The sequence below is a fragment of the Drosophila ficusphila genome, unplaced genomic scaffold (genome assembly GCF_018152265.1).
Source record: "Drosophila ficusphila isolate 14025-0441.05 unplaced genomic scaffold, ASM1815226v1 contig_198, whole genome shotgun sequence".
In the NCBI taxonomy this organism is placed as follows: domain Eukaryota; kingdom Metazoa; phylum Arthropoda; class Insecta; order Diptera; family Drosophilidae; genus Drosophila; species Drosophila ficusphila.
Window position 1 is genome coordinate 13049605 of NW_025064092.1, and position 27591 is coordinate 13077195.

The 27591-nt window shown below is 49.8% G+C and overlaps 2 protein-coding genes across 2 annotated transcripts in view; one reads left to right on the top strand and one right to left on the bottom strand.

Moving 5' to 3' along the window:
- Window positions 1–580: 580 nt before the first annotated feature.
- On the top strand, window positions 581–1244 carry LOC108097327 (galactosylgalactosylxylosylprotein 3-beta-glucuronosyltransferase I-like). The gene is made up of 2 exons (XM_017199551.2): window positions 581–1016; window positions 1067–1244. Exons 1-2 carry the CDS (start codon window positions 811–813, stop codon window positions 1236–1238), a joined length of 378 nt encoding a protein of 125 aa, XP_017055040.1. The 5' UTR covers window positions 581–810; the 3' UTR covers window positions 1239–1244.
- A 415-nt stretch (window positions 1245–1659) lies between these two features.
- LOC108097326 (mucin-2) overlaps window positions 1660–27591 on the bottom strand; it is a 40356-nt gene continuing 14424 nt past the window's right edge. The window contains exons 5-7 of the transcript XR_001771767.1: window positions 19160–19283; window positions 18978–19100; window positions 1660–1771 (exon numbers count right to left, since the gene is read on the bottom strand). The gene's annotated coding sequence lies outside the window, so the exon portion shown is untranslated. The remainder of the gene's footprint in view (window positions 1772–18977; window positions 19101–19159; window positions 19284–27591) is intronic.

The following is a 27591-nucleotide window of genomic DNA, read 5'->3' on the forward strand; positions in this document are numbered from 1 at the left end:
TGCAGGCACGTGCTGCTCGACGGGCATCGGGACTTCCCTGGTATGTGACAAACCAGGCCGTCCAAAACGACCTACGCCTTGTTCCTGTGGGCGACCTCCTAAACCAACACAGCCGGCGTTACTCGGATAGGCTAACGAGCCACCCAAATCCACTGGCAGGCAGGCTGGCCGACCCGCAAACCCTCAGACGCCTAAAAAGATTCCACCCCAGCGATCTGTCTTCGCGTATTGTAAATTAACATTGTAAATAGTTGTAAATAATTGTATATACCATAGCCCAGGTCCATATCCCATATGTACCATACCTACCCCATCTTCTAAACGCCCGGTTATGCTCAGATGGTCCTGAACGATTCCGGCGACAATAATAAATATCGAAAAAAAAAAAAGAATTTTTGTCCATTTAACTGCCAAATTGCCAAATTCTTAAAACCAAATACCAGGCGAACAGAAATGCCTAGAAAGTGGCAAAAAAATCCAAAAACCATAGCCAACTTTTATTTGTTCGCCTGGTGTCTAAAATTTGAAAATCTTCCAGATTTGCCATGATAACCCCCAATAAAACAAACAAAAATCATTTTATTTAGTTTGTATTGTCGTCTACAAAATCAACCTAATTTGTAGAAACTAATTACTCCTTTTAACCTTAACGTGTCAAGTAAGTATAATTAGTCCAGTTTCAAAGCTTGGTTGTATACAACAGTAACTTATAGCTAACAGCGGCGAATTGCTTTTTAAATATTTTAGGCAGTGGCTGCCGTTGAGGTGCCCGTTTGTTTGTTTAAACAAATTACAGTTTTTAACTGCCTCATGATGTCGGAGGTCCGCATTCGCCCGCGCCAAGTCCTCGTGCTGCTCATCGTCTTCCTGGTGGTGCTGATGATGGTGCACCGGAAGCGCACCTGCCAGGGTCCAGAGTACCTGCAGGCCATGTTTGTCCAGGCGGACACGTTACCCACGATCTACGCCGTAACGCCGACGTACCCACGGCCCGCCCAGAAAGCGGAGCTGACCAGGTGGATTACCCTCTAGTTGCTAAAACGCTTCTAACCCAACTGAATTGCAGATTGTCACACCTGTTTATGCTGATGCCGCACCTGCACTGGATCATCGTGGAGGACACGAACGCCACCACCTCGCTGGTGAGGAACCTGCTCAAGCGGTCTGGCCTGGAGAAGCGGTCCACGCAGCTAAACATCATTTGCGGCGCCTCAGATCGCAAGGCCTGCCCGGCTTGAATCAACATTTGGCGGTATTGATTAGAGGTCGTGACATTGCGAATTTATGCAAAATACGAGCAGTTCGAGTGCGTGAGCTCATGGGATATTCATGGGCGGGGCGACGTTTTCGTGAGAGGGATTCGCCGGATGGCGACACGCGAGTTCGTCCTTTAAAGATTCCGCTGGCGCGATTCCTACACGCATATCGATACGGGCGCATTAAAATTTAACGGCGTCGCAGCTCCACCCGCTCCACCCGCTCCACCCTCGCCTTGGCCGGCCTCCTATGCTGCTCCTGCTGCACTAAGGCGGAGCGAACAGAGCACGGCCGGAACACGTGCACACTTGCGGTAATTCCAAGCAAGGAAATAAAGGAATAAAAACTTTGACGCCACGCACATGAGCCCTTGCAGATACGGTGGCAAGGGTGGGCGGGGCGAGGTGTTGAAAGTTGGTTTGCCAGTCCAGTCGTCGAAGGACATTCCAAGTTGATTCCGCTCTGATCCCTCTGTATCCTTATCTGATCGCTGAAAGCAACCACCGCTTGACATCTGAAAGAAAATCGAAACAGAGCAGCTGTTCATTTGGTCGTTTAGAAATAATAAATAATAATAATCATAAATGTGGTTAATCTAAAACCTAAAAGTAAAGTAAACTACCATTATGCTGTTACAATAACTTTATAAAGATGCCACTGGCCATATATTTTTTTGTGGCAGTGTTCCGGTTTATCCTGTTCTGTTTTGCTCCGCAGTTTTCGACTCGCGGAATTCTCGTAAAGCGCCCCACGGAAAAGGCGGGCTTTCACTTTTCCTTTCTCGAGTTTTCCGAACGTGCATGTGCTCGTCTTAAGGTTGGCCCTCCACCACTCCACCACTCGGCCCACACCTTGCCCACGCCTATTTCCATTTCCACTTCCACTGCCACTCACATTGGGAGTTCCAGTGGGACCGCAATTTTTGCATCTCCGCAGTGCAGCACAACGCCGCCACCACGGCATCACGTTATCCTGGCAATGCCAACCCCTTGTGGGGCGGACGTGTTACCTCGCGTACGTCCTTCAACCCACTCGGCACCCCCAGACGACCGAAGACCGACGACCGAGGACCGAGGACCGCCACCCCAGTTCCATTTTGAATAGTGCAGGAAAGTGCACTCAGGCTGCAGATCCAGCCGGCTCCATCTACGGCTTGAGCCGCCCGGTGCACACACAGACAGACAGACACTCACACAGACAGACAGACAGATCGACCTGGCAGGAGTCACCACCTTTTCACTTTCGTTGCAGATTCCCCTGTTTCCCTGTTTCCCTGCTTCCCTGTTCCCCTTGCAACATTGTACCCCCTGCAAGACCCCCACCTGCGGCAGAGTTCCCCTCCCGTTCTCACCTGCCAGGGTGGCGGGTGGTTGCAGCCGCGGCCAGCCGAGGATTCTATGTCAACATGACAAGAGTCTCGGCCTCGGCCTCAGCCTCAGCCTCAGAATCAGGCTCAATCTCTGCCTCTGCCTGAGCGTCAGTCTCAGCCATGGCCGCCGTCTCAGCAGCAGCAGCAGCAGCAGCTGCAGCTGCAGTCGCAGCGGGCGGCGCAGCCGGCACTCCAACGCTTCCCCTCCCCCTTCCGCTGCTTCAGCTGGGGGTGGAATCAGCGCCAAAGGGTTAGATCCGTCTCGTCTCGCTTCGCTTTCATTTTGTCTCGTGGCTGTCCAGTGCATCTAACTGTGCAACTGCTTGCGCTGCCACGGGGCGGGAGGACTAGGATGCTGGGATTCTGGGATGCTGGGATGCTGGGATGCTGGGATGCTGGGATGCCGGGATGCCGGATGCGGGATGGGTTAGGCCTTTGTGAGGCTCAAGTGCATGTCGTCATCGCCGGCGACGCCGTGTTAAGTGCTCCCAAGCAAAGCGGCTGCTCGCCCCTCCTCTCCTGGCGTGGCCTCTTGTGCGGATGCGGTTCCTGGGGGCACTGGCAGGGAGAAAGTGCGAGTGGGAGTGCGAGTGGGCGGGAGTGGGAGTGGGAGGAGTGGGCATACGTGACACGTGATTTCTGTGCAATTTAACCCCATTTTTCAGCCGGCACAGCTGCAACGCCTTGGCTGCAACCCCCTTCGTCGATGTCGCACTCCCCCTCCTCCCTCGAGCCACTCTTTTGCCGCGATGAGTGTGTGTGGAAGTTTCACTTTTCCAGGAACAACGAAGCGGTTAACGCCTCTCCAAGGAGCCGGCAAATTGGGCAGCCCGATTAGGAGCTCCCTGCACGGCTGCACGGCAGCAAGGCTGCTATTTAATTGATTCCACCTGTGTTGGGAAGGAATGATTTTCCGGATGCCGAATGGGACGTGCATTTGTAAGGCATTGATGCGAGGGGAGCAGGCGAGGTTACGGTTAACCAAATTCGTTAATTTTATGAATTCGTCAAGTCGTTTTTATATGAATTCGTAACAAAATTCTGATTCCGATGGCATTCACACCTAAAAATGTTGAAATTGTACCATTTTTCGGAAGAAATTATGATGTTACCCCTTGCCAAAAATGAGAAAATTGACTGAAATCATTTTTATTAATCACCCAGGTTTCCTGAACATTCTGTTCCCTACCCATCTACCCATCTACCCATCGATCAACGAGAGCAGCTCAAACCACGTTCGAAGATTAATCGCCCTGGACAAGCAGAGTGTTTTATTAATTATTAAGGTTTTATGTACCTTTAGAGATATATATTCTTTCAAATGTAGGAAATTCTATTTATGCATCGAAATGAGTAAGTTTATTTTATTGAGCTTAATTACATGTTATTGTTCAACTTTTGAAGAGTATTAGAAAAAAAAAAATAATTAAAAAATATTTAGAAATAAGCCTGTGGCTGTTAATCTTCCAAAGCGCCTTACAAAAAAGTTGTTTTGCGGTGAAAATCACAGGGCGTTAACGGATCATCTTACAAAAAAAGGTGATATTCGTTGTAAAGATAATGAATTTCCCGAGGTAATCAGGAAGAGTTTTTTTAAAATTTATTTTTTGTGTATTTTTGGGAGCACTTGAAAGTGAAGCTTAAAAAATGGTTGTTAATTTATTTTTTAAAAATAGAAAAAATTTAAATAAACTCCTCCTGATTACCTGCGTATTTATGTGGAGAATTTGTGTTAAAAGTTTGAAAAGGATCGGTTAAGTAGATTTTGAGTTCTTTCTGTTCACCGACTTTCAAAATAACGTTTTCGGGAAATCGATTTCAAGTTTTTTAATACGTCAAAATACGTCGAAATTCGGTCGTTTAAAACGCTGTAACTCCGTTAGTTTGGCTCTAATTGACTCAAAATTTTTACGCAATGTTCTCGACATATTGCTCTCTTAGAAAAAAAATTGTTAAAACTTTACCCCCCTTACAAATGCTATGCATCCAAGGACAAACAGCATCTCAGAAGCAGCAGATGAAGCCTGCAGTGGACCACACGTAAAACTAAGCAGCAGCATCCGCAAAGTAAGTAAAGTAAAGCTGGCTAAATCAAAGAGAGGGAAACAAAAGAAAACTCATATGCCTAAGTAATTTGCATAGGCCAGCCGGGGATGGGGTGCCACCATCTAGATGGTGGCAGTGGGCTGGGGAGCCTGCTAATGAATGTCGAAGTACACAAACACGCCCAGATGCAGCGACTCCAGCGACTTCAGCGACTCCAGCGACTCCGGGCAACTTAGGGCGACTGAAACGCTGTTGGTGTGGAGTGGGGTCAAGCTGCAGCATGGCTGAATTATTTGTCAATGCAACAAAAAACAAAAAGCAAAACGGAACGAAACGAAATGAAAAGTTTGAGACGCTATTGAAGCATCCAGGGGGGCGAGGGGATCGAAGGACGGTGGGTGGATGAGGCGAAGGCGAATGCCAAACAAACTTGTCTCAGATTGCTTGACAGGGTGTGCCAAAGCACGGAAAGTGAAATGAAGCCGGTGAGCCGGAGATTGCAGATGGGAAATGGGAGATGGGAGGCCCGCATCTGGGACGGGTGGCGTCTTTTGTTTCGTCCTCTGGCCTTTGTCCTCCGCTCTTTCTTACCGTGCTCGTCCCGCCTCCTGTGCCCGTTGTATTCCCGCACTTGTACATGTGTCGCGCTTAGGGGCGGCTGCATCTAGTTGGTGTGGGCCGGGTGCTCAACTGCACTTGAACTACACAAGTTGCGGAGCCAGGGGAGGGAACTCAGGAGACGAGGCGCTACCGATAGCGATGCGATAACCAGGCTCCAAGGCGGGGGACTCACAGCTGGGGGTTCCGCACAAGAAGTGTGCCCTTGCATGTGTGTGTGTGTGCAATGCCTTAAGGGATGCAGGCAGGCGGCTGCAGTGTCGTTAGGGGTTTCTAACTGTAGTCTCCCGCCCACTTACCGCCTGTCTGCTGTCTGCTGCTTAGACAAACGCCCGCAGAGACAGCGCTCTATTTGCATATTCATATTCGCTCACTTGCGAATGTGTACAGTGTACAGTGTACAGTGAACACGATATTTGCGTTGTGTAATGAGGGGACCGCACCCCAACCCCCCAACCCCCCAACCCCCCGCATTTGCGGGGTCAACCCTTTGGAAGGAAAGGCGTCTGTACGCTGTATTAGTGGGGACTCTCTGGGCGAGCCCTTGTCCTTGTCCTTGTCCTGCTGCTGGTCCCTTTTTTCGGGGAGTTTTTATTAGAAACTTTTTTCGCCAACATCATTCAGCAGCATTCAGCAAAACAAAAAATGCTTCTCACCCTCATCCCCCCAGTGCCCCCTTCTCTAGGTGGAGTGCTACCTAATAGTATATACTTTTCACAGTGCCCCCTGCCTCCAAGCACACACACACACACACTCGTGGATGAACGGGAGATAAACAAGAGCGGCGATTTAGATATTTTAGACATGCGTGTGCACCACCCAAAAGTCTGCCGCTGACATGTTCTGGCTCGGCTGACCAGCGGCGACCCTTCCCCAACCGCTCCCCCCTCCCCCCTCCCCACTGCCCACTGCTCACTGCCCACCACATGGCGCACACATTCGCCCCAAGCTCGCGTCGTAACCCTCGACAACTAAGCGCGCTTAATTAGAAAGTAGCTGCGGTCGTGGAGCGGCGAGGGGGAAAGGACGGACGGACGCCGCGCCGCTTTCGCGTCCGCTCATTTTTCACTGACCCTGGTCCGCTCGTCCTCGTTTATTACGCTTCCTTTTTTGGGGTTTCCTTTTTTGGGCTCGAATTCGGTTGGAAATTCTGCTCATTACATGACGTGCCCCGGGTACGCAGATTGTGTTGGTTCGGTTTCGGATTTGTGGCGGTTGGGGTTTGGGTTTGGGTTGGGGTGCTGCACACACATATGAATATTCGCATGTTGAATTAATCACTTGGGCTTTGGGTTCGCCTTTGTTTTTTGTTTTTTGTTTTGTTTTTTTCGTGTTTTTCCCAACGCTTTCCTAGTGCCACGGCCACCCCGCCGACGCCTCGTGGCCAGCAACAAACATTTGACGCGGCCGCCACTCTAGGCATATTTGGCGACCCAAACCCCATCCCCATACCCCATACCCCATCTGCCATCCCTGCCTCCTCATTACTATGCAGCAGATCGATAAAAAAGTTGGTCCACTCCACCGACGCGGCGGTGATGTGGACGCTCTGCCGACTGCAGCGCCTCAGCTTCAGCCGCAGTCGCAGTCGCAGTCGGCGTCGACGCCACCGCAATCGTCGACATGTGTGAAATGCGCACATTAAATAAAAAACGTACCCAAAAAGCAGGGGATAAGAATTACAGGGTTGCCACCTATCCCCACTCCCGCTCCCACTTCCCACTGCCACTTCCCCCTTCCCACCCCCTTTTCCAGCCACTGGCCATCGCCATCGCCATCCATTGTGCTCGGCGATTTCGGACCACCGCACCCTGCGGCAACTCGTTTTAGATAAGGTGACTAGCGGCGGTTGTTTGGCATTTTAATGCAAAGGTTTTTATGGCGCTTGAAATGATTTCGGCGATTCGCCAATGGTCACAAAATTCACAAAATCCATGGATAGGGCGTGGGGCACGGGGCACGGGGCACTGGGCTCGGGGAAGAGGGCGGCGGATAGGAGATTTTCCAGCATAGAAGTGCAGGCAACTGTACGTATACTTGGCGGGAAAACTATGCATTTCCCCCTGCCGCATTTCCCAATGCGTTGCCTCTTTTGCGGCGGACAAGCATCACCAAATGGTTTTAATCACCCCGGCAGCTCCAGGCCGAGCGTCCCGAGCGGGGTGGAGCCACAAAAAGATGAAAGGCGCCGCGGCGACAGCGACTAAAATCAAAGACGCATCAAAGTTGGTTTTTAATATTCCATTCCGCTGCAGTAAGCCGAGCCAGTATGCAGCATGCAGCATGCAGCAAGCAGAGTGGAGCGGGCAGTGTTTTGAGTCCATCCGAATTTGGAATGCAGCTACATGGATGGATGTGTGTGCGAGGAGGTGGGCGAGATGGGGGAGGGAGGGGGTAGGGAAACTCGCCTTTGAGCTTGTCGCCTGTCAGCAGCCGCCACACGAGCGCCGAGCAGAGCGGAGCAGCTGCAGGAATTGCATCCGCATCCGCATCCGCATCCGCAGCCACAAAGCATCTAACATGATTTTAATTATTGCAGAGCAACGTCAAAGTGATTCCCCCTCCCCCCTCCCCGCCTGTGAGCTGCAGCTAGGAAATCTGGTCAAATGAATCAACTCGGCCCGAAAAGGAATCTGGAATCTGCCTTGGGCAGGGAACAAACAAGAATCGTCGTCTCTGGGAACTGCGCTCTTTTCGTTAGTGTAAAATAATCTCGATTTAGCCAAGTCTTTATTCGACAAGGATGCAATCCTACTCGGTGAATAGTAAATGGTAAGAATCCCCAATGACCTTGAAACGCTGTTCTTATGGATAGTAAAGTATATCCTTGAGATAAGTGTAGTAGATTGCATTCGTCTTGCATAGCTAATATTTCGGATAAGATGGGAAACTTTTGGGCAGTTGTGCTATTAGTTTAAGAGGTTAACAATGCTGACCCACGTACAAGAACCAGAAGAAGACTGAACCTGACCGGGTTTTAACCTAACAACTTAATAATTTAATATTATATGTCTTTATATGTTCTAAACTACCGTGTTTCCTAATTGTTGTCTGTTATCTTAGTTCTAAATATTATTAGACCAATTGTTCAAACTCAAAATGTAGTTGGATTAGATTAGGCTGCCATTCTACTTTAAATTTCTATTAAACAAAAAAAAAAAAAAAAAAATAACTCAGAGTAACAGGGAACCCCCGTATTGTTCGATCTACCCCGAGATGCGTAGTTCCGAATCCCAGATCGGTGGCCCCAGTTATCCACGATCCACGCTCCACGATCCCAGATTGGGAAACACTCGAGCGATCCTTTGCCACTAATCGCCGCTTCCCACTGAAGAGCTCAATAAATTTGCGAGCTGATGACGCTGATGAGGCTGATGAGGCTGCTGTTGTTGTGGTCCGAGTCCTCGACTGCGTGCGGATGAGCCTGGGCAACGGCCGTTGGGCGTTCGATGGTGGGTTGTGGGTGGTGGGCGGTGGGCGTTGGATGGTGGGTGGTGGGTGGTGGGTGTTGCTCGGTATGGTGTGCGGGTGTCGGACGTAATGCGGGTGCGTTTCGTTTTATTTTTTGAACATTTTTCGGCCGCCAAAAAGTAAACGAAAACTTTGCGGCAGAAAAAAAAGGGAGGCGTGCACACACACACACACACACACACTCTGGCACAGGGCAGTACATAGGAGGCCCGCGGGAGTGTGTGTGCGTGTGTGCGTGTGTGTGGGGGGTATAGTTGTGTGTGCCGCAGGTATATAGGCGTATAGGCGGCGGTTCGTGTGCGTGAGACAGCAGGGAGATGCTGTCGAAAAATAAATCGAAAAGGCAACACGTCATTGGTGGCTCGTCCTGATCCGGCGAGCTCGTCCTGCCGTCGTGCTCCTGGTCGCTGGTTCCTGATCCTGGTCGCTGGTCGCTGGTCGAGAGGCGTAGGCATAGGCTCGCAAAAGGCCGAGCCTATAGGGTGGGAACGGTTGCAGTTTCTGTTGCAGTTGCAGTTGCCCAAAGTACGTGGCAAATGAGCACAAAAAGGCCACGCCTGCTGGCCCGGAGATACATGCTGTTGGGGGCGGAAGGGCGAAGGGCGGTGGGCGGTGGGCGGTGGGCGGTGGGCAGAGGGCGGATGGGGGAAGGTTAGGGAGAAAGCTGTAGGTGCATCGCATCCAGAACTGCTGCTGCTGCTGCTGCAGTCCAGTGTCCAGTTGCCCAGTTGCCCAGTTGCCCAGCTACTGCACTTGCAGCCTTGCTCCTTCGTTGCACCTTCTCCCCGGGAATGCTGTTGTTGATGTTGATGTTGCCTCTGCTGGTGGGGCAGTTGCAGGGGCAGGGGCAGGGGCAGTTGCAGGAACAGAAGAGTAGGTGCGTTTCCCATTTCCCCACTTTTCCGCCTTACTTTCTGGGCATCTGCATCTGCATGTGTGCTGCTTCTGCCTTTGTTTTTGTTCTTGTTTTTGTTCTTGTTGTTGTTTTTGTTTTTGTTTTATTTGCTCCTCCTTTTTTGTTTGTGTTTGTGTGCTGGCGATGGCGATTTTCCCTCTATTTTTTTGCTCGCCTCTTTTGTTTTTCTGATTATATTTCCTGCACAATTTTAATGGATTTTTTTCGTGTGTGTATCTATATATATATATGATATATATATTTACATATATGTACATGTGTGTGTGTGTGGGTGTTGGTTGTTTTACTTGATGCGCTGTTGCTGTTGTTGTTGCTGCTGCTGTTCATCGTGATGAGCATTTTTTTGTGTTCAAGCAGATAATTACATTTAAATAAAATAAAAATTTCATGTGCCTCCACCACCGCACCCTCCGTCACCCAGCACCGCATTCGTCCGGCTCTTGCTAACGGCACTTCCCCGCCTCCCCCTTCTGCCACGCCCCTCTTGCCACACCAAAGGGGTTTTTTTTAGGGAGTGGGGGTGGTGGTGGGTTGGGGGCAGTCCGCTTTTTGTTGGCATGTTGTTTTATAATTCATTTCTCTGCGCTGTTTGACTTACGCGCTGCTCCCCTCCGCCATCGAGGTGCCGCTGATGCTGATGCTGTTGCTGATGTTGATGCTGATGGTCCCTGCTCCCCGGTCCCCGCTCTCCGCTCCCAGTTCCCCCATTCCTCTTTTCCGTTATGGACCTGGTCCACGTCCGGAGTCCCAGTCCCAGTCCCGGTCCCTGACCATTTGGCCAAGCGATGTTGTCACTGGGCCGCAAATTGCGCCGCACTCTGCTGTTCCGTATTCTGTGTTCTGTGTGCTGTGTGCTGTTCCTCCGACCGAAGGACGAAGGCGGAGGTCCTGGCTGGTTGGAGTGGCCCAATATAGAAGTCATTCGCCTCGACCTGCCAGCGCGCTTTGCTTTGTTTGCTCGCCAACTGCAGTCAAGCCGTTTGTGTAATGCTAATTGCTGCCACGGCGGTGGCTCACCTGCCTCATCTGCCTCCGCTGCCGCACCGCCTGCCAGGTGGAAAGTAGAAAGTTGAAAGTGGAAAGGTGCCGCTGACCACCTCCTCGGGTGCGCTTTCTGCGGCTGCCTTTGGGGTCATTTCGGATTCTAAGAGTGTCGTAGCTGCAGCTGCAGCTGCAGTGATCTGATGACTGATGAGGAGGCTAAAAGGTGGCAGGTGGGTGATGGGAGGTGGGTAATGGGAGGTGGCAAGTGAGTGTGCCTCCAAGCGGGCGGAAGTGCGGAGCACTGGAGCTCTGGTGGCAGCCAAGGACAGGTGACACACGACGAATGACGGGGCAGGAAGCCGCAGAAAATTGAATTGTTGCCGAATTTAAAGGTGGCAAAAAGCGATGCCGCGATGCAACTGTTGCATGCGGCGCCTCGAAGGGGTGGCTGGATGTCGTTGGAGGGGGCGGGGCCACGAGGATTTGGGTGGGCTGCAAAGAAAACGCAATAAGAAGGAGCAGAATGCAGAGTGCGTTATCCCATCGTGGGCACTCCTCGGGAGGCGGAGGGAGGGGGGCTGCCCCACAACTGGCAACCAGCAACCAGCAACAGGCAAAAGGCAACACTTTTTGCCTTGTTTGTTGCTTTTCGGCACTTCAAGGCCAACGGCCGCCACCAGCCGACAGAAGTTGTAAAACTTCTGGGACGACGAGTTCATTTGCGGCTTCGTTTTGTTCCAAGGAATGTGGCAGGCAGCAGGTCCTGGTTGCGGGCGCCTCTTTCTCTTCAGAAGGTGGACCAGTTGCCAGTTCCTCGAGAATGACACATTTCGGGCCAATCGATGCTGCGAAACTTGGGGATTAAAGCCGCACCAGTCGACGCATGAAACTGGGCTGTCGATATTTTCGGACTCTCCTTAAGCCAGACTCCCCTGCTCCTCCTCCTCCTCCGCTGGCAAGCGGATCTAGTTGCTTTGTCCTCGAACGGCTGCCGTAATGTATCCTGTCATCAGGCTCTTATCCTTCCGGCTCCGGGACGCCTCCTCCGCGCATCTCCTCCGCATCTCAAGTGCTCCCCATTGTTCCCCAGTTGGGGCTCTCCTGAATTGGGTCTTCGGGAGGAGGCTCCATCTGCCTTTGGCCGCCTGCCACCTACCACCTGCCGCTCGGCAATTGCCGTCCCCCCCTTCTGCCTGCAGAAGGCCTTTGTTCACTCGCAATTAAATTAAAGTCCTTTGTTAGCCCAACCGGGTGTTTGGCATTATGAGTAATTACACACTTCTGGGACAGTTCTCGGGAATCACAAAGCCCCGTTCTTAGTGCCGGAAAGCCAAGTGGGCCTCCACTGTAGGTACAAGTGTATTCCCCTCCAGCCTCGTCCTGTTCTGTCCGGGGAACCACTTTGCGTTCCGAACATGGCTTGCACTAGATAAGCTAGATGGGCATTTTAAAATAAAAACAGCCCCTTAGTTACCTATCGAACTAGCCTGCGAACAATTATAGGTGTATTACATTGACGTCGCAACTTAGTGATGGATCAGTATTAGTCACTATTCAGAGAACTCCCCTAGACTTGGAGGTAAGCACATGAAATGGGTAGAAAAAAAAGACCATCGTCAAAAAAACTCTACAATCGGAATAAAACTGTTTAAGCAATGAGAGTCCAGAAGTCAGTTTGGGTTGCATTTTCTGAACTCCAGACGATATCAACGATGAAATGCCATTTTCATATTCTTGCAGAGCAAAAGGGCATTATAATTTCAGTCGGAAGTTTGCAACGCAGTGAAGGAGACACCTCAGACCCCGTAAAGTATATATTCTTGATCAGCATAACGATCTGAATCGAAACATCTGTACGTCTGTCCGTCTGACCGTTTCTCTTCAAACTAGTTTCCAATGTGGTGTTTTTTAATAACATATAGCTGCCATAGGAAAGATCGAAAAATCTAGGTATATAGAAATAACGAAAATAAAATGATAACATCGTTGTTTTTCATCAGACAAGCATCATTTTTGGAACATAGAGTTTTCTAACAACTCTTCAATGTGGAATTAAATGTCATCAAAATTGGACGACTATATCATATAGCCGTCATATAGTCGAAAATATGGAAAATGAATAGAAAAATCGTCATAGCTTCGATGCTGTTTAGCCTTTGTGTATTTTGTTCGACATATTTGATGACTGCAAGGGTATATAAGCTTCGGCTTGTTTTCCTTTCTTGTTTTTTTGTAACCCGACTTAAACAGTGAGGGCCAAAACTGGAATCATATTAGCCCAGTCGGGGGATATAGTTTTCGGAGAGCCTTCTAGAAGGTATTGAGAACGCCTGAACTTAACAGCAAGGGCAAATTTCGGGCAACTAAATTAATTAAAAATTGCGGAGCACTTCCGCGGTTCCTCGTGCTAGAGTGGCTCAAAGGATCCTGCGGGCGGAGCGGCGTGTGTATTTGTGAGTGTGAGTGTGTGTGTGTGTGTGTGTGTGGGAATTGAGCAAGTTGCGCAAGGGGAACTAAGCTTGTTAGCAACTTGGCGAAGGCAGCCACACGCTCTACGAGCAGCATTGCCCCTCCCCCACCTCCATCCCACTTTCCCGCTCTCCCCCCTTTGCCCACCCACTAAGACGCAAAGCGGTAAGGAAGGAGTGGGCGGGGCGGTAAGTTGGCAAGTCGGCGGCATATGCATGTATTATTGTGAATATTATTATGCATATTTTAATTCGGGTTTTGGGTTTCAGTCACCGCCTTCCACCGCCACCTCTTCTTTCTTTTCCTCGCTTTTCTTCGCTTTTCTTTTCTTTTCTTTTCTTTTTGACTCTTTTTCTTGTTTCAGTTTGTGGTGGCGTTGCTGTCTTATTTTCTTGCACTTTCTGTGCTGCCTAGGATAGATAGATATGCCCCCGCCGTTGTTGTGTTTTCGGGCTGCTGCGTCTTCTTTCAATTTCTTGCACACTTGCCCCTCCCCTTCCCCTTCGCCGCCTTCTTCCCATCCCCACTGCCACTGCCACTTGCACCCACTTCCACTTCCATCTCCATCTCCATCTCCACATCCACTCCCATTCCCGGCGAGAGTTTTCAGCGCTCATATGTGCTTGTAAAGTTTTTACTTCGTTAGCATAATGAGAAACCGCGTGTTCATATCCCAGCACACCAGCACACCAGCACACGCCCCTCGAACAGAGCAGCCATATTCTTGGCCAAGTTGATTGTGTTGTGTGCCTTCTTGCGCAAGTATTTTGCACGATGCCAGCGACTTTCCTTTCCTTTCCCAGGAGCGGAGGAGCGGAGGAGCACAGCAAATTCTATTTAAATTGTGTACAACATTATTAGAAAGTTTTCCGCGGCGCCCGAAAAAAGATGCAAGGATCCGCGGCTGCGGCTGCCGCTGCGACTGCGACTGTGGCTGGGGCAAGGAAACCCCCCCACCCCCACCCCACCCCAACCCAAACCCCCCTGGAAGTCTTGAAGGGGTGAGCGCAAGCGGTAAAGTTGCGAAGAACGCGAACGAAAAAAATGAGCATAGAGAAGAAGTCGGAAAACGAAATTTTTAATTTGCCTCAAGGCAACGAAAAAACACACTCGCGTAACCACACACACACACACGCACACTCACACACACGGGTGAAAGTGTCCTGGTAACACGCCAAGTGCCAGCACTCTATTTGTATTCGTATTTGTACCCCTTCCAAGATTTCGTCCAGCGGAGCGAAGCCGCATAATTGTTTTTGCTTGAATGTGAGGAAAGCTAACAGCTAACTGGGGCGAGAGCCATGTGACGACTTCCTGGGTCCCCATCCTGGTGCTGATGCTCATGTCCTGGCCAATTCTGCAGCGAGCCTAGCGGCATCCATCAGCCATCATCCAGCATCCAACATCCAGCATCCATCATCCATCATTCTTCGTCTCCGACGATTGCTGGCGCTGACTTTAATGAGCCAAACTTTCTGTCTTATAATTTTGGGGACCCTGCTCCCTCCGCTCCCTCCGCTGCACAAGCGCGTATGTGGAGGCGGGTGGGCGTGGCGTAGCGTGGCGTGGAGTGGGTGTAAATGGCAAAGAATTAAAACCGCAAATGTTGCTGCGACATTAGTAGGACTGTGCACGAGGACGAGTATGTGGCGATGTCTTTCTGTGGGTTAGCGCACACACAAAAAGAATTCTTAACAAACTTTTCATATGCTTGTTGGGTCGCAGTTCCCACTCCAATGCACAAGGAAGCAGTCCCCAACTAGGAGTGCCTCCTCCTCCTCCTCCTCCCGATCCTTGGGGCTTGCGGCTGCTTCCTCAGCTGTGTAGGCAACACTCCACCCCTTCAGCACCCCCTCAAACCGCACACCCTGCATCCTGGGAAAAAAGTTAAACAGATAGAATGAAAGGAACTCGGGACGACGGACGACGGACGATGAGCGCGCACTTCTTAAGCATATTTCATTACATGTGCCACGAGTTCCCGGCACTCGGATGTATACGTAAAGGGACTTGCGGGCGGAGGCGGAGGCAGTGCGTCTCAGATGTCAGGCAAGATCGTTCGTGCCCATCATCAGCCACGTTGCCCTGACAAAGGAGCCCATCATCCATCCCATCCATCCAACCAGCCAGCCAGCCAGCGCACCCGAGCTCCACTTACGCTGTGGAAAAATTAACCACACGCTCGCAGTCAGCTAATTTAACCCTGAAAATCCTTGGCACACACGCACATGCCAAGTTCCCGCGCACCAGTCCTTAGCAGTCCCTTCTTAACCCCCCCCTTTCCCTCCCCCCTTTCCTTTCCCGTTCTGCCACATCCTTTGTCTTGGCCCGGGAATTGAGCCCAACTCTCCTCGAGTGCCTCGTTTCCTGCTCATGATTATTTTGAAATTAATTTAAATGCCTGGCGTTCCGAAAGCGTCTCCGCAAATTCACCGAAACGTCTCCCAATCCCGAGTTTCCCATGTGAAGAGTTTTCATCAAGGCATGGGATCCTTGAGAGTTGGATTCCCGCGAAGGAATCTTCTTGGATCTTCGCTTCTCAAAAGGATCACAGCATCCCCACCAGATCGTTCAGATCGAGCGGGCTCACAACCCGTTCGTTCGGCAGCCGACCTTGCCCATTGGGCCAAGTGGCAAGTGGCTCGGTGCTCGGCTCTCGGCAACCAGTAACCAGTAACCAGTAACCGGGCTTCTAAGCTCGCCCACTCACACGTATATGCAAATTCAGCCCCGGCAAGTTCGGGCGGCCTATCACGCAAACTAAGCACTAAAACACAGCCAGACATGTGGCTCGTCGGCTCGGGCCAACCACAGATCCTGGCACAATAGTTTGCCGGGGCAAGGGGAGGGGGAGCAGGAGCAGGAGCAGGAGGGGGTGTCCTTTTGACGTGGCATGCACTATTCGGCAACGACGCCGACACGCATTTAGGTCAGAGCCGCTAGGTGGGCGGTGTGCGGTGGGGGAGCTCCTGGGCGAGCGGGCGGGAGTGCGGACAGATACCGAGCTCTAGTGCGACTAAGCATGTGCAAGCCTGCCATTGGCTGGCGGCCAAAGCAGGCGGGGGGCGGTGCGGGAGCGAGGGGTGTGGGGCGCACAGGCCAATCACACTATCGCAAAATAATTTAAACAAATCTAGGACAGAGCGCCCCTTCGCCGCCCCAACGCCCCGCCGCCCCCCGAGGTCGGTGCTGCGTCCACGAGCCGACGCAGAAACAAGCGCAAAACATCACGAAAGGGGGCGGCGAGGGGGGCGGGAGGGGCGAAAGTGGGCGGCCCGAAGCGAGCCGAACGGGAGCCGAGCCGTTCCGAGTTCCCCTAGTTCTCGCTGGAGGGGGTGGCGCTGGGTGGCTGGGAGGATGGCCAGGACGTGGGTGGCGGCGTGTGCAAATGCCGACGGAAAAGCACGACCACACACAGACACAAACACACACACACACACATAAACACACACATGCTGGAGAGCAGAACTATGTGAATAGAGCGCGTGTAGAGGAGGCGAGCGAGACAGGAGGGAGATGGCAGGCGACTAGGAGGAGTGCGAGCGAGTGCGCAACAGCAAGGACGATTTGCTAACCGAAGGACAAGTGTGGCCCCCACCCCCACCCATAGAGCAACCCACACAGCACCCGCCCCCGATGATTAGAGGGCTAAAAAGCAAAGCTGAACTGAACTGAACGGAACTGAACTGAATAACCGGCAGGACATGAAAGCCGAGCAGCAACGAGTGCGCTCGCATGTCCTCCCGACGAGCCTGCCGAGTGCGGATGCAACGATTTGAAAGGCTTCTAAGTCCCGCTGCCAGCGTTGATTGGCCACGAGCAGATGGCCTAGTCGGAGTCCTTGGGCGGTGGCATGGGACGCGGGGGGGCGCTTCGTGTGGCAACTAATACACGGGTTGCAGTGGCCACCCCACCAGCACCACCGGGCTACTGCAACGCCATGTGGTTGGCTGGCTGGTTGGCTGGTTGGTTGGTGCGACTAGTCGAGGACCTTCCCTCCCTACCACCTATCGCCACCACAAGGCCACCAACTGGACTAGCGGGCTAATTCATAAGCATTCTATGCGTGTTGTGCCAGATAAATCCCAAGGCACTGGCACTAAAACCCGGCCAGATGCTCCAAAACACCACGCACGCACGGAGGTCGGTCCTTGGGTCCTTCGGATCCTTACGACCGCCCAGCCCACCCACGCCCACTCGGAGACTGTTTCCCTGGCAATATGCGTAAAATGTATTTATGATAATGCCAAAGAGAATTACGTTAATGTTAATGCAAAACTGTTACGACAAACAAGAACAATACGAGAAAATGATGACGCCGTTGAAAGACGAGTGGCGGAGGGAAAACGGGAATACGAGAGGTCAGGGGGCTGGGGGCGGGGGCGTGGCTCCGGCACACATAACGTTATCATAAAAGCAGATAAATTCAGCCAAAAGACAAACTCATAAAGGCAAAATGTTTCATTCTATTAAAAATTTTTATTGCAAATTTGTAATTTACAATTTGCATTTCGTGTGTTGGCTTTTTTATGTGGCTTGTCCTGGCGGCGGCACAGCCACAACATCCCACTCCCCCTCGCTGCCACGCCCCCCCTCGCAGTCCCCAGTCCTGAGTCCTGGAGTCCTTGACTTGCGACTGTTGCTGCTTTTGGGTTTTCTGGGCTTTGAGCTCTTTTGTTTCGCAGCGCAATTTTACAACCGTTATTCATAATAAAAAATGTTATAGAACATCATTTTGGCAATACATAAAAATGCAACCCGGGATAGATAGCAACAAGGTGCGGCTCCGGCTCCGGCTCCGGCTGATTCACCCTCTCGATTCTGCTGCCAGCGAGGAGCGAGTAATGTTTTTCTAATAAGAATCGTAAGAATCGTATCGCCACGGCCGCTCCATAGGCATATGCGACCTGCGACCCACCTGCACTCCCGTCGATGGCGAATTTTAATAACCTGCCATAAAATATTTCCCCGTATTTGTGTTCTTCCCCGCTCCCTGGCTGCCCCGACCCCTGGAGGTCGTGTTCCGACATGGCCGTAAAAAAGTCATTACCCATCCATACGTTAAGCCGCTGCTGAGTAGAGACCCCTATCTATGTGGCTCTATCGGACCGACGATTGCATCAGTGACGACTTTTGGTAATAATACTGTGCGCTCTTCGCAAAATGAAATTGCACGAAAGCATAAATATATTGTTGCCTATTTTCGAAAAGGCCCTGCCCCGCTGCCACTGCCACTGAGACAGCCTTTTTATGATGATCCATAATTCGGATCTGCAGTCCGAGTTGGACGCTGGCCAACTGGGAGCTATGCGTCCGACTAACCAGAAAATAAAGAAGAGACATTGCCAGCCAGCCGCTCTTTGTTTACTGCCCAAGATTTGTGTCTGGCGATAAGGGCAAATGAGTCGGACTCCTTCGGGACGCCGGGCCGCCCATGGTTATTTGTGGGCCAAATGGTCCTTCTTGGGATTTTACCACTGATTTCGATGTGGCCGAACTGATATGTGCTTATAGATTCTCCGCCAATCTGGGATGTTACTTTCCCAAATTACGTTCTTGCTATGCTGCACAGTTTCAACTCGGCATAAATGCGGATGTTGATTGCATTATGGAATTTCAAAGTAAAAGAGTGAATCTTCAACAATTGCTTCCACAATTGCCGATGCCTTCAAGATCACCGTTCCACTCTTATGTCCAATTTATCAGTTTAAGTTTAAATACATCAATAATTAACAAGAAAGTAAAGAAGTAGTGGTAGACAACTAGAAGGCTACCAAAACCAGTACATTCGCAAAACGAAGCTTAAATAAGAGAAGATGGGTAGCGTAATAAATAAGATCAGCTTACCAGTTTGCCAGTGGATCTCCATTGTTTTTTCCTAATACAAGAGTTATTCGAATCCATATTTGCCAGTGAATCTATATTGCTTCCTCTTAAACCAGAGGTATCCACATTTGGAGCTCGGGCAGCCTGTAAAACGATGGAACCATTAGTGCCTACTTTAGAATAGTTATTAACAATCAATTAACCGTGTCTTCTTTTGATGTCCGATTTCACCCAAGGTGCACAGAATACAAAACGCGCGGGGAGATCATTCCACAGAGCTTTGAAATTGGCGCAATGGAATTCGAGGAGTAAGACAAGAAGCTTTATCTGGAATAGAATAAAATTGAAGGTGAGTGCGTGCGAAAAGATGTATCAAAAAATTAAGCTCGATTGGCGTCGAATTGGATTAATGGAGGGTACGAGTATAACTTGTCTAATGTCGATGGAAACTAAGTGGATCCTTAGGAGAATCCGGCTAGTTGCCACTGCGAATCGGAATACGAATTTGAAAAGCCGAGAGGCCACAAGTCCACACCGCTGAAGCGTGCCTCAGTTTGGCAGTCGCAGTTCCCACCTAACATTATAATATTTAATATTATTTTCATTCTTTATTTTTATGGTACTCGAGGACATTTCGGGCACGCAAATGCTATGCGAGGTGGGGCCTTGTGGGCGCTTATCGCGCATACGCGACGTGGGACCACATTCCGCCAGCTTCGCCCGCCTAGGCAGGGGAAATCTTGTGCAATAAAATTCCTCTAAACACTCATAAAAATTGCAGGCATATTAAAAATTGTGTTTGTTTAAAAAAAAGAAGAATGAAATAAAAATAAAAACGGTAACAACAAGGTAGCGGAGCGGCCCCCTTGGGTCGCCTGGGGGCGGGTTTGCCGGAATTTGGCTCATACGAGTATGCGAATTTTGGGGGCGGGGGGGGAGCGGGCGGTGTGGGGGGCAGGGCTGCCGTGGCCCATAAAACTGAATGGATATTTGAATAGAATTTGCAATAAAAAATCCCGTTAAAAGCCAGCCCACTCAAAGAGTGCGCGTGTGTGTGTGTGTGTGAGGCAGTGTGTGCGTGGGTGGCAATAACAACTTGTGCGTTATGAAAAACTAATTTCTCTAAACATATGCGCTTCGCAGGCTAAACACGCGAATGAGCCATGGCCAGGACCGAGGAGACAGGCCTTTTACGATCCGATTGGGCGCAGCGCAGCAGCGGTCCTTTGCCTTTGCGAATTCCCTGCTACCCAGCTGCCCCCTCCCCCCTCTTCCATCACTTTCCTGCCACCGCTCGCATTCCGTTCATGTGTCGCGCATGTTGACAGAGACGCATGGAACGGGAATTGGGCCAGGAGCAGGAGCAGGAGCAGGAACAGGAGCGGGAGCAGGATGCTTTCTTCTGGGGCTCGAGCCCGAAATTGCAAATTTACGAGTATTTATATTGATGCCATTTTACTTTGATTTTAATGCGCGACCAAAATGCGTGCGAAGATTTTTAATATTTTCTTGTCCCCATCGAGGTCCGTTTCCCCAGAATTTTTGTTGTTCGGGTGTGCCTGTTCTGTTCTGGAATATTGCCTACGTCGTAGCTGCCAAATATTTATTTATTTAGACTCGTTCGCATTTGAGTCGCACCATCACGAAGTGCTCCATGTATTAGTGGAATGTAACCTTGCGAAATGCCATTGCTTTTCAGTAATTCTTTAAGACCACTAAAAACTATTTAACAGCAATATAAATCGGAACTCAACTAAAAAAGTTTTAGACTCGGAAGTACTAGGTTTCGGTCACTTTTCTGGGTTTGCGCAAAAATGTACCAATAATTTTGTTCACTAAAGAATTAATGCACAACTATTTAAGAGGTTGAAAAATTGGAGATAAATCAAAAAAGTTGTTGGCTTTGAAGTACTGGACTTTGTTCACATTTTGGCAAAACCCCTTTCGTAGATTTGGAAAGTGGTTTCATCAAAAAAATTGTAACAAGTCGACTCAAACAAAAAAAAAAACTAATAATGCAGTTTGCTAGAGAATTAAACTACACATTTTTAGAGGAATGTCACTTAAAAATAGGAGATCAATCAAAAAAGTAAAATGTCTAGAAATAATGGGTTTTGGCCACTTTTTGAAAGACCAATTTTTTGTTAATTTGGAAAGGTCATAAAAATTAAATCGACCCGAAAATAAAAAAATATTAATAAAGCAGTTTGCCATAGAATTTAACTATAGACTTTTAGAGGTACGTCACTTCAAAATCGGATTAAAATAATAAAAGCTATCGGACTAGAAGAGCTGGGCTTCGGTTACTATTTGCTAAACCCATTTATTTTTTTAAATTTAGAAAGGGGTTACAACATAAAAATTAGAAAAATCGAAAAAAAAAAATAAAATAATTAAACTAATAATGCAGTTTGCTGGAGAATTAAACTTCAAACTTTTAGCGGTATGTAGAAATCCTGGAGCTTGTCAAACCTATTTTTCGTAAAATTGGAAAAAGTGGAAATAAAATTATACAAATTTCAAAAAATTTACCCAAAATAGAAAAATAACAACTAATGCAGTTAGCTAGAGAATAAAATTATGATCATTAAGAGGTATGCCACTTTCAAACCGGAGGTCAAATATTAGAAATAATGCCATCTTTAAATCCAATGTAAAAGCACCAAGTTAATGACTGAAAATGTAACCGTTTAGTACTTAAATATTCATAATGATTTTGAAAGTCGTGGTACTTCTTTTAGTGTGCAAACCGTTTCAATGGGTACTAGGTTGAATTGCTGGGTTGGATGATCGATTACGGCCATCGATTCCGCCATCGGCCACTGCCAATCGCTGAGTAGTTGGAGTTAAGGTCAGAGGTCGCTGCTGTTGAGCCGGCGTTTGAGGAGCCCTTGCCACGGCCCCTTTTTCCCGATATGATTTGGTCAAGGACAGGGCGGGCAGACCCCTCTCCTCCCAGGAGCACCGGCCACTTGAGCCACAATGCAACTAAATGCTCGGAATTAATTTGTGTTTGCGGCGGCACTTGTGCACTTGTGTGTATGCAACTGCAACGGGGCAACGGGGCAACGGCAATACAGAGAGCCAAACTCGAAGCAAAGGCGGCGAGTGGGCCAAAACCGAAGACTCTGGCCCGCTGTTCAGCTGTTAGGAGCAAAACAAAGGCGGCCGCAACAACACAACACAACAAAACGCAAAGCAAAACAACACAACGCAAAACAACGGAAAACAACGGCTGAACAAAACAACAATAGTTTGCCAAAGCACCTGAGGGGCCAGGGATTGGGTTAGAGGCTGCCTTTTTTCTTGCTGGCCGGCATGTTGTGCCTGCCACTTAACAATAAGCGTTGGAAATCAATTACACACAAAGGCGTCAAGTGGCAAAATGCAAATGTTTGAAAAGCAAAGCACAAAACGCAGGCAAAATGGCAGCCGAGCGGCGGGGGGAAAAGAGTTTAATTGCAAAAAGGCCAAACCGGCGGAGCCAGAGTTAAGGGCAGTGTGGGTGCGGCGGCAATTCAGCCGCGAAATGCCTACAAAATGTTAATCGACAGCTTAAGTTCAGCGAGGGGAGATGCAGGAACAGGCGGAGGGGTTGGCTGGGGGGGCACGGCTATCAAAATATCGGTAATTTTGTAAAGAAGCGAAATTTATGTGAAAAATGCCAAACAACAGCACAGGGTTCTGGAAAGAGTCAGACAGACGAGCGGCGAGCAGGGCCAAAAAAGTCACGAAAAAACGTGCGGGAAAACAGGACAAGAAAAACCTGAGATGTGAAATGAAACACGACAACCGAAATGCTGGAAACGCTGCAAATGGGGAAGAGAGGGGAAGAGAGGGGGCGGTGCATGCAAAAAGCCCAAAGCTGCATGCAAAATGCCGAAAAAACGATTGCATGGGACGGGACACAGAGCACAGGACACAGAGCACGGGACACAGGACACAGGACGCAGGACACTGGGCGGTGGGCGGTGGGTCGTGGGGGTTGAGCTGAGTTGAGTGCAGGCTGCGTGTGAAGCCGGCGATTATGCGACGAGCTTGCCAACAAAAAAACCAGCAACAACAAAATAAAACGGCGGCTGGCGACCCACATTCGACCCTCTACGAACGGGGCCCCACCAGAGGGACCCACCACCCACCACCCACAAGCAGACCCCCAGAACCAGAACCAGAACCACTACCAGAAGCAGGAACAGGACCAGGACCAGGACCAGAAACAGGACGATCGTTCATCGCCAGGAGCAGAGGCCATGCAACATCCAGGGGGCGCTGCGATGGCAGGAGGGGGTGGCAAAAATTTTTAATGACTGAAAAATAAAAACCGGTTTCGGTCTGGCCAAAACCAAAAGAGTGTTCGTTCGGTGGGATGCGCGGGATGCGTTATCACCGTCCAGCAGAGTAGGTGGGTGGGTGGGTGGGTGGTGCAGGCATAATGCAAGTCAACGCAAACATTTTATTTGCATTAAGCGTCGCTGCGGAGGCAGCAAAGCAAAAAAAAAAAAAAAATAAACAAAACAAAAAAAAGGATTGCAACCAAAAAAGCCAACGTCGATAGCTAAAATACATACGCGTGCAAAAAAAAGTGCGAATAAAATAAAAAAACACAAAAAATCATGTACATGCAGCAAGTGCACCTACTTATGGCCGCACACACACACACACACCAACACACACACATTCGAGCCACAACGTTCGGCGGCAGCCAATAAAAACGCAGCGCTGCAAGTTGCGTGCAACAGGAAGGCGAAAAAAGCGCGAAAACCCAACAAAAAGCCGCCCAAAAAGCACAAAAGATTAAAAAAAATCACAAAAAGTACATACACCGAAAAAAAGGATATGGCAAGCGCGGCGCGGGGCGGGAAAAATCAAACAACACATTCCCAATCGCAAAAGGCCTGGGTGCGAGTGAAATGACAGCAGGCTGCCACTGCCGATGCCGATGCCGATGCACTGGCCACTGCAACGGCCACTGCAGCCTGCAGTCCACCGCCCACCAAACACCACCCACCGCCCACCACCCAGCGTGCTGCAGCAACTGAAGCTGATGATGGGAGGGGCTCGCATCGGCAGCGCTCGGCTCCACTCGGCTCGCTTGGCCCTGAAATAAAAATAAAAAGGGAGCCAACAAAAAAATCCTAGAAATACATAAAAATTATCCAAAAAGTGCAAAAAAGCAAAGGCGCAAAAAAACAGGCTCAAAACGCAGCACACATCCTAAACCTTGGGCGAGAGCAGGCCGGCCTCAGTCGGAGGGAGCGAGAGAGGGCTATGTGGGGCGATGGGGCGATGCGGCGATGGATGCAAGTGCAACTGCAACTGCAACTGCAGTTTCAGTTGCAGCAGAGACCAAGGCAGCGGACGCTCGTTTTAGTTGTTTTGCCAGCAAATGCATTTCCCAGGAGCGCAACGGGGCCCCGAAATGTAGGCAACGATTATTGCTTATCGCTGATTTGAAGAGGCCCCGAAATGTAGGCAACGATTATTGTTAAACGCTGATTAGTAGTAGGACTACCACACATATACGAGTATAGAAGAGTTCATCTTATTAGATTGCATCACACACTACAGGTTGCACAACGAACCAAGCATGATTTTAAAAAAAGATAAGACAGTAGTAGAAAATAGTCAAAATAAGTGTAGAAATGGAAAAAATATTGGAATTAAAATATTGAAATATTGTAAGATAATAAAAATAAAAAACCTTTCATCTGTTCAATAAAATATATATCAGTTCGCGCTGAGCTTGCAAACAGCTAAGGAATACATTTTATATTATAGAAGTGAGGATTCCTGATGGGAAACCCTTTGGAGCGCTCCTGAACCGGGAAATGCAGTTCACTGCCGCAGATCGAGTGGTACGCGAGGTGCGAGCGAGAGGGCGCCGTGGCAAAGGATGAAGGATGAGACGGCGAATGCCGACAATTCGAGGGACGGGATGCGAGCAGCAGTAGCTGCAGTTGCAGCAGTTGCAGGCACCCAATGCACCACCCCGGTGGGGCAGCGGCAACGGAAGGGCGGATGTGGGTCGGGGGGCCACCGGCCAATGCAAATTAAAAAAAAAAAAAAAAAAAAAACGTATAAAAACCATAAATAAATAAAATTAAGCTGAGAGCGCTGGGAAAAAAAGGAAAACCAAAACGATGACAGCGAAAAAAACCAAAAAAAAAAAAGAAAAGCACGCAGGATGATGTGCATTGTTGCTGATGCAACTGCACTTTACATACAGCCTGCCTGTCCAGTGGGCGTACTTGGGGGAGGGGTGGGTGGCGACAGCAGTTTGGCAATTTAGTGGGGAAAAAAATGACAAAAAAGGTAAAAAGGTGCAGGACAAAAACGGCGAAATATATTTAAATTTGTTGCTCTTATGTGAGTGTGAGTGTGGGGTGGGCGGGAAGTGGGTGGTTGGGCGGTCGGAAGAGGGAGCGGGCAGCCGTTGGTCGCGGGCTTTCGAGCAGGACAGAGACAGAGCGAGTGCAGTCAGCTCTCGTTCGAACGCTTGCAAAAAAATGTGCAAAAACTCCGCCCTAAAATGCGAGGCAATAAAATAAAAATCAATCTAATAAAGCAAAAAAATGCAAAAAAGTTACCGAAAACGAACAAAGATGGCGATAGATGTAACAGCGGCGGCAGCATTCGGCTTTCGGAGTGCGTGGGAGTGTGGCGGATACGCTAATTTAAAATGCGCAACTATGACAGCTCCCACCCACCTACCCCACCCCCACCTCACCCCCCTCCACTCCTCCATTCTCTTTAACCCCCGAACCCCCCAGCCGCGCAGGCTGACCATTGCCATTGCCATTTATGGGCAACAAAAATGTTCGATTTAGCGGCCTCGCCAGCACACAACAAAAACACCAATAACACCAACAACACCAACAACACCAACAACACCAAAAACACCAATAACACCAACAACACACCATCAGTGGGAACGGGAATGGGTCCAAAAATGAATCACCATACCCCAGAGTAACCCCAAATCGATGGCTGTCGATAATTAAAAGCCGATAATAACCCGGCTAGGCTAGGAAGTTTTCTCGAAGGGTCTGCAATGGTCTCCTTGGAGAGTGCACCATGCCACTTGCCACTTGCCATGGTGCGTACCCCGAAACCTAAATCCCAATCTCCGATGTGCTGCATTCCAGCTCTCAGTGCTTCTTGGCTCGCCCTTGGGCGGTTAATTTGCCGGATTAGGCAGAAAGACGAACGGCGGGCTTTAGCTTGAGGTTGAGGTTAAGGTTGAGGTTCGGTTCGGTTCAGGCATTATAAAACGAAGTCCGGAGGTCTGGGGAAAGGAAACTAAACCGCAGCCCTTTTATGGCTCCGAGGCGAGGCCTTTGTAGGTTTGCGCTGACGAAATGCGCCGATAACTTTTTTTATTTCGAAGCTCTAAAAATGAGACATTTCATATTACGTTTACGGCGGCAGCAACTGCCGACTCACCACAGCCTCTCCTTCCGTCTTCAGGCTTGAGGCTTCCAGCTTCCAGCTTCAAGCTTCAGTTGCCGGTTAAAAACAATTCGGCTGCTTGGCAGAGGGATTGGATGGGGGCAACCCCTCGAGTTGCTCCTTCTTTTTGGGGTTACGTTACGGTTACGGTTAGCGGACACACACCAAGGGTTGGGAGGCAGTGGCAGTGGCACAGGCACACACTTAACGGCACTCAACGCATACAAAATTTCAAAATCATCAAAAAGTAGAAAAATACGCGTTTCATGCACATTCGCGGCATTTATGAGCCCATCAACGTCGCTCATGGATGAAAGTAACGCGTTTTATGCGTCGTTTGGGTGCCTGCCAAATGTATCTTTTTATGTGGTTCGGCGGTGCTGCAAGCGTAGCTCGCTCATGACCACATGAGATGCGGCGGCCAGAGGGGGGCGGGGCGGATCTGAGGGGGGCGGTACGGTACGGGGCAGCACACGGCGTCGCCGTAAAAGAAACCGTTGGTGGCGGTTCCGGAAACTGCAGGGGAAGGGGGAAGCGAAGGGCGGGAGGCGGGAAAACCATCAAGTTCAAAGTTTTCGGCATCGTTTACGAGTCCTGTGCTGCTGCCACCGTTAGCCAGTAAAAAGTGAAGGGCGGACCACATCCGCATCCCGATCCCGATTGAATCCTATTGGCCGGATCCGCATTCGTACTCCACCTGACGAGTAGCTGGCCTGACTGGATGGCCGACTGGCCGACTAGGCGCCTGCTTAGTCCGTTCACTAAGCAACCCTCCTCCGCTGCTCGACCTCCACAACCACCTCCCTGCAACGGCAGCTTCCTTCAACCCCCCGGCGAAGGCCTCTCCCCCCGCACCCCGCACCCCGCACCCCGCACCCCGCACCCCGCATCCCGCACTCGTGGGCACTCGTGGAACTAACAAACAGTTTTTATGCGCTATTAAAAATATTCTTTTTATAAGCCCTATAAAAAGAGCGCAGCGACAGGCCCAAATAAATCAGGCGGCAATTTATTCGCAAAGCGCTTTCCGTTCAACCACCCACCCACGATTTCCCCCCCTCGATTTCCCCCGCCGCCGCAGCGAACCGCTCTCGAGAGAGACATTTTATGCGCACCTAAGTCATTTCGAACAATTTCGATTAAAAAACTCATCTAAACAATTTATGGCGCGGCGTAAAAATCAAAT

Excerpts from the sequence above, each read along its gene's own strand:
- LOC108097327 (XM_017199551.2), top strand. The coding sequence starts at position 811 with ATGATGTCGGAGGTCCGCATTCGCCCGCGCCAAGTCCTCGTGCTGCTC. Across the intron at positions 1,017-1,066 it reads CAGAAAGCGGAGCTGACCAG|ATTGTCACACCTGTTTATGC; the intron begins GTGGATTACCCT and ends ACTGAATTGCAG.